This window comes from Rhea americana, unplaced genomic scaffold (assembly GCF_003343005.1).
Source record: "Rhea americana isolate MKP2758 unplaced genomic scaffold, rheAme1 scaffold_89, whole genome shotgun sequence".
Taxonomy (NCBI): Eukaryota; Metazoa; Chordata; class Aves; order Rheiformes; family Rheidae; genus Rhea; species Rhea americana.
The window spans coordinates 1,112,743-1,118,061 of NW_028187077.1; the positions used below are offsets into that span (position 1 = coordinate 1,112,743).

Consider the following 5,319-nt stretch of genomic DNA (forward strand, 5'->3'; position numbering starts at 1 on the left):
CTTCCTAGCCTGTAAATTCATTATGTTCAAGGACAGAATAGACTGGGAGAGCAATACTATGATCAACTGTAAACCGTAAAGCAAGTGTTTTCTTAGATGTTGGCATATCACTATTTCACTGTATGCTTCACTGAAGCTCTATGTGCTGTTTAATAAAGGATGCAACATTTTAGTCAGCTCACTATACACCACTGAATCAGCTTTGATAGTTAACTACAAAAACCCAGCCCACTCAAATCATCAACATACCAAGGGTTAGTACAGCTCAAATATGGCTAATCAAAGCARCAAGACATCAAAATGCAAGGTATGACACATTCATGAAGTTATTACTATATTCTTAAAGTGGAGTTTCTCTAGAACCACTTACTCTGAATTCCATATAAAATTACATTCATTTAATAAACTTCTTACTTTAAAAGAACTGTGATGTTAGCCTTGACCTACATGAACAGAAGAATGAGATTTCCCCATTCATTCTAATGAAAAGCTTTTGCTGAATTTGTCTTAATAGCCACAAGTAGCTGTGACACTTGGGTCACCCTTAAGAGCCCTTAATTTAAGGACAGAAAGTAGCCTCAGCTGACACTGGGGAAATGTACGGGGGGGGGGGGAGGCGTGAACACAAGCAAGCCACACACAAATGCACAAACACACATACTTACAAACACCAACTTCCAAAGCTAGCAAACTACAGCAACACAGCCATTATTTTTATCCCACATCTTGCTTTTTTAGATTTGAGCTTAATAGGTTCATTACTTCAGTTGATGTACAATTTAACCAGCCAAGATGTTCCATATAGAAAACTGAAAAAAAATGTGCATATTAATTTGGTATTCTTTAGGAATCAAAAGCTTAAAGTTAGCGTTTCCTCCTCCACAGCTGTATTTGCAAATACTTTGGTAAATAAATAGGGCCTACATCTCCTGGCACTGTCAACCACACTGCATACATTCAATTGTATTAAATACTAGACAAGTGGTTTCAAAGTACTGATATGAAGTTATTTGCTACCTGATAGATGACCAGGTGGGGCAGGGAGGGGGAGAAGAACACCATGAACTTACCTATATGGCCATGCAGTTCACAACCTGACATTATAATAAAGAACTCAAGAGCCATTTTCATTAATTAATATATTTTCTGCATTATAGTTAACATATGTACTTTCTTCGTGTCATCCTTATTTCGTTAAGTATTGATATTTTGTTATATTCAGACATGAGTACATTTTCAAAGTCTTTTGCAATAAATATCATAAAATAATAGATTCACATAATAAATATTCTTTACAATAAAAAAAGTTTTAACAGACTTTTGTCTTAAAAATAGTCAGAATTCAATTTTGTGTTTTATACATAAAATATACAAAAAAGACCACAATTTGTGGCTAAGGCAATAAAACAGAGAACAGAATAAAATTATAAAGTACAGAGCAGAGCTAAATTCACTAAACCAAAAGGATCACAAGAAACATTTATGCAACTTAATGACACCTGAAAACTGTTTGGATATATGAACACCACCAACTTTAATATCAACATGATACTGATAGACTATAGAAACAGGAGTAGGAGGATGGAGTGAGCCATATCCTTCAAAGATTTGACAGCAATAAATGAGTACGTTGCAGCCATAATGTCTCCAATGTGAAGATCTACATAGTGAAGCAAAAACTGAAGTTACATTAAAAGTAAAAAAGAGGAGGCAGGGGAGGAGCAACCAGCTAAATCTCAGGACTGAGACTATTCCAAAAGCTAAGACAAAACAGGAGGAAAAAAAAAAAAGAAAAGCAGGTTGCTTGCAAAAGAGTCAGGCCTTTCTTTCGGTAAAGCCTTTATTTTACATCGCTGTCCAGAAAGGGTACACACAAAATGCTGCTTCACAATCTAGCTCACTCATTAAACAGTTACTCCTGGGAACCGGGGGGGTCAACAAAAACAAAACAAAAAAAAACAAAACAAACAAACAACTGAACAAGAAAAAGAATTGCTGAGAACAAAAAACATCTTTGGGAAGATATTCACAGAGCAAGAGGCTGCAAAAGAGCCCAGTGAGCCCCTCACTGCCTCTTTCAGGAGTGGTTTCGTTGCAAACTCAAAAAGCCCTGCCAAAGTGAATAGGCAGATGCAGATATGGAGTCCACACTTACCAAAGAGCAGCAATGACTACGTAAAACACTCCACACTCAGCTGAGTCAATAGAAAGAGAGCAATAAAAGGAGAGCAAAGATGCAAAGGGAAGAACAAGTATTTGAAGTGGGGGAGAAAGAAAGGAAAGCACAAGAAAAAAAAAACAAAGGGGACTAGGGGAAAATCAGCTATAACCTGAAAGTAACAGTTGGAGAAAGTGAACCTCCCTCCAAAAATCATGAGGGCTTGCCCTGACCCCGAGAGGGGCAGCTCTCCAGTTTACAATAGACAGTGTTGGAGTTCTTACACCGGCAGCCTGGACGATTGACACGGTCATAGCACCCTCGACACAGTTTTAGGCATCCTTTTGCAGGAGGGTAGCAGAGCAAGCAAGGCAAGAACAAGGACATTGCTCCCATGCACAGGTACCTAGAACAGCAATGTGACTGGGAACAAGAGCAGGGATTATCCGCATAAGAGTCCCCTTCATCGTCATTGGAACAGTGGTAGAAGATCCCCTTGACCAAACACATGCAGGTGCCATACTCCACCATGCTCTCAGCAGAGCACAAGCACTGCCGGTTGCAGGCCAAGCAAGACGGGAGGGCCCTTGGGGCTGTGCATTCGCCACATTTGCACTTCCCACACTGTTCACAGATAAACTTGTGCTGTGTCAAGTCCTCTTTCAAGGGACCCTTCAGATCATCTACAATCAAAGACGACTGCTTGGGCTGTGTCCGGATTGTCCGATCGGATCTGTGGCCTGAACCTGGCCTGGATGGAGGTGACCGTCCCAGCAGTCCTTGCTCTGAGGAAGCACTGCTATTGCTTCCAGAGCTAGCTGCACTCCCTGTGCTAGTTGATCTGCTCAAGACAGGAGCCCTTGCATTATGCTGATGTGCCACATGCCCCACATGACTGGGTCTGTGTTCATAATTATTATTCACATTAATTGGTATAATTTCATGAGTTCTTTCATGCTTTTCTTGCCTCGGTGCTGTCCGTGGCCCTGATTTTTTCACCACAGATGGACCTTCGGTGTATTCATTGCTGCCCCTGATCGCCTTGATCTGGTCCAGTGACAAAATAGTTGTTGGCTGGCTTTCTCTTTCATAGTCCAACCTTTGCCGGCTGTCCAAAGAGGGCTGCTGAATGACAACTAATGAACCACCACTGCCATGCTGACTTTGGGGCTCCATCTGTAGTGATCTCTACTTCTGGCACTCAGTGGGAACCTGGCATGCATCTGAAATCCTAAAATAGTAATAAAAAGAAAATATAAGTAAATATTGTCTGTATATATACATACATACACAGGATCAATGGCAAAGAGGAATAAAGAGCAGAGGTTTTTGAAAATAAAAATGATACGGCAAACCACAAATTGCCCTAGCCACCTGGTACTGATCTCTTTCAGCAGGGGATTACAACGACACTGAGGATCTGGCCAAAGTCCAGTAACAGGAGGAGTCTCAGTATGGCATTATATATCATGAATGCAAAAGAAGACCCCATGCTATTAAAAAAAAAAATCAAATAATAATCAGTACTATTCTGTGTGCTTATTTGGCAAGCCATTGGAAGTTACATACTTCTCACTTGCTACTGAACTCAACATCTAATCAGCAATAGCAATTCTGAATGCCCCCAAGACTAAGTCAGAAACAGGGAAGAACTGTATCAGGTTCATACTCTGCATGGTAGAAAAAAAGGGACATACACAATTCTTAATCCTCTGTATTTGCAACACCAGAATGCTATGAAGATTTGCTTCCTAGTAGATCTTGATAAAGTTTCTTTTATAAAGAGAGATATATGCATTATAGAGTCTCAAACTAAATACTGTTAAGAAGATGAGCTCTGTAAGAGGTCTGCACAGCATGCCAATCTAATATGCTCCTTATAAAAATAAGGCAAAGATGTAAAAAGAAGCAGGTTTTCAAGTATTTTCTGACCCCAGGGTAGGGTGTGAAGGAAGGACTAGGATAAAGTAGGTATCAGATAACTGTTTTTATGAATTCTCGGGTATTTTCTATGTAACAGGTGACCAAAAATCCTCTCAGAACAAAATATCCTTTTTCACAAGATGAACTATTGATTAAAAGCTCCTCAAATATTACATCCTTTATTCTATCTTCTAAATAAATGATATGTATTTTCATTCTGCTTAACTACCTGACATAAGGGTTGCAATGCTGATTTGGAAAACTCAGTGACAGCTCTGTACCTATATAAAAATGTAGATAATCTTATCTAAACTGCACATTACATACAGAGAATCGAAAAAACAAACTGCTTTCCTTTACTAAAAGCTGGGGGGAAAAATCTCCTTTCACTCTCCCCAAAAGTAATATGTATCTGTCTGAAAGAGAAGATGAGTGCTAGGCAATCAAGCATTCCCAAACAACTCATTCAGCAATCGTGAGAAGTGCATCCTTGGCTGTCCGGAGCTATTCTCAATTCAAGAGAAAAAGGCACAACAGTAGAGGGAAGGACAGGAGTAGAAAATATTTGTGAATTTTATTACTCCGAATGCTAATAAATGTTTACTAGCAGCTTCTACTGCAACACAAAAGTCTTTGTGGTGATCCACAAGTGAAAGATTTCCTTTTTGCATTTAATGTCGCCTGTGTGGGTCTTAAGTCACAAGATAAATAATAATAATAAWAATAAATCTTTTAGAATTCTAAGTTCCCCCACATGACAAGCTGTCTTCCTTCCCAAGCACTGGAAACCCACAAGGCACCAAGGCTAAAAATGAAGGCGAACAGGGAACAGATTACAGTCGTACCAGCCAGAAGCAGGGCTCCCGAGGGAATGAAGAAATAATATCCTAAGAAAATGTAAAAGACATCCAGTGCCATCTTTGGGGGAAAGTGCAACATCAACGCGGGCGGCGGACTGACAAGCCCAGCTGCAAGCCAGGCAGAGGGTGGCAGAGCTGAGCGGCCTGAGGGATCTGTGCGAACGGCAACCTCCACCTCCGTGGAGAAAAAAAAAATTAAAGCCCGAAAACTACGTTTTTCTCCCCGTTATAAAATAAAGCAAGCGCAGCGAGACACCTCCGTTTCTGCGCCCCGGGCAGGGCCCGGCAGAGCCGGCGGGGCCAAGGCCGCGGGGCAGCGCTTCCTCCGCACCCCGCCGCGCAAGGAGCGCCGCCCGGCTCGGCTCGCCTCGGCTCGGC

The 5,319-nt window shown here is 41.0% G+C and overlaps 1 protein-coding gene across 5 annotated transcripts in view; it reads right to left on the minus strand.

The window, feature by feature from the left end:
* Positions 1-1,129: 1,129 nt before the first annotated feature.
* The window catches only part of SPRY1 (sprouty RTK signaling antagonist 1), a 6,439-nt gene continuing 2,249 nt past the window's right edge, over positions 1,130-5,319 (minus strand). For 2 of the 5 annotated variants that reach the window (XM_085323870.1, XM_085323867.1), the window contains one exon: positions 1,130-3,389. In XM_085323870.1, the coding sequence (XP_085179996.1) occupies positions 2,372-3,334 (963 nt within the window). In that variant the 5' untranslated portion in view covers positions 3,335-3,389 and the 3' untranslated portion in view covers positions 1,130-2,371. Of the gene's footprint in view, positions 3,390-4,310; positions 5,293-5,319 lie in introns of those variants that run through there. The other 3 variants (XM_085323868.1, XM_085323871.1, XM_085323869.1) reach the window with 3 other exon arrangements.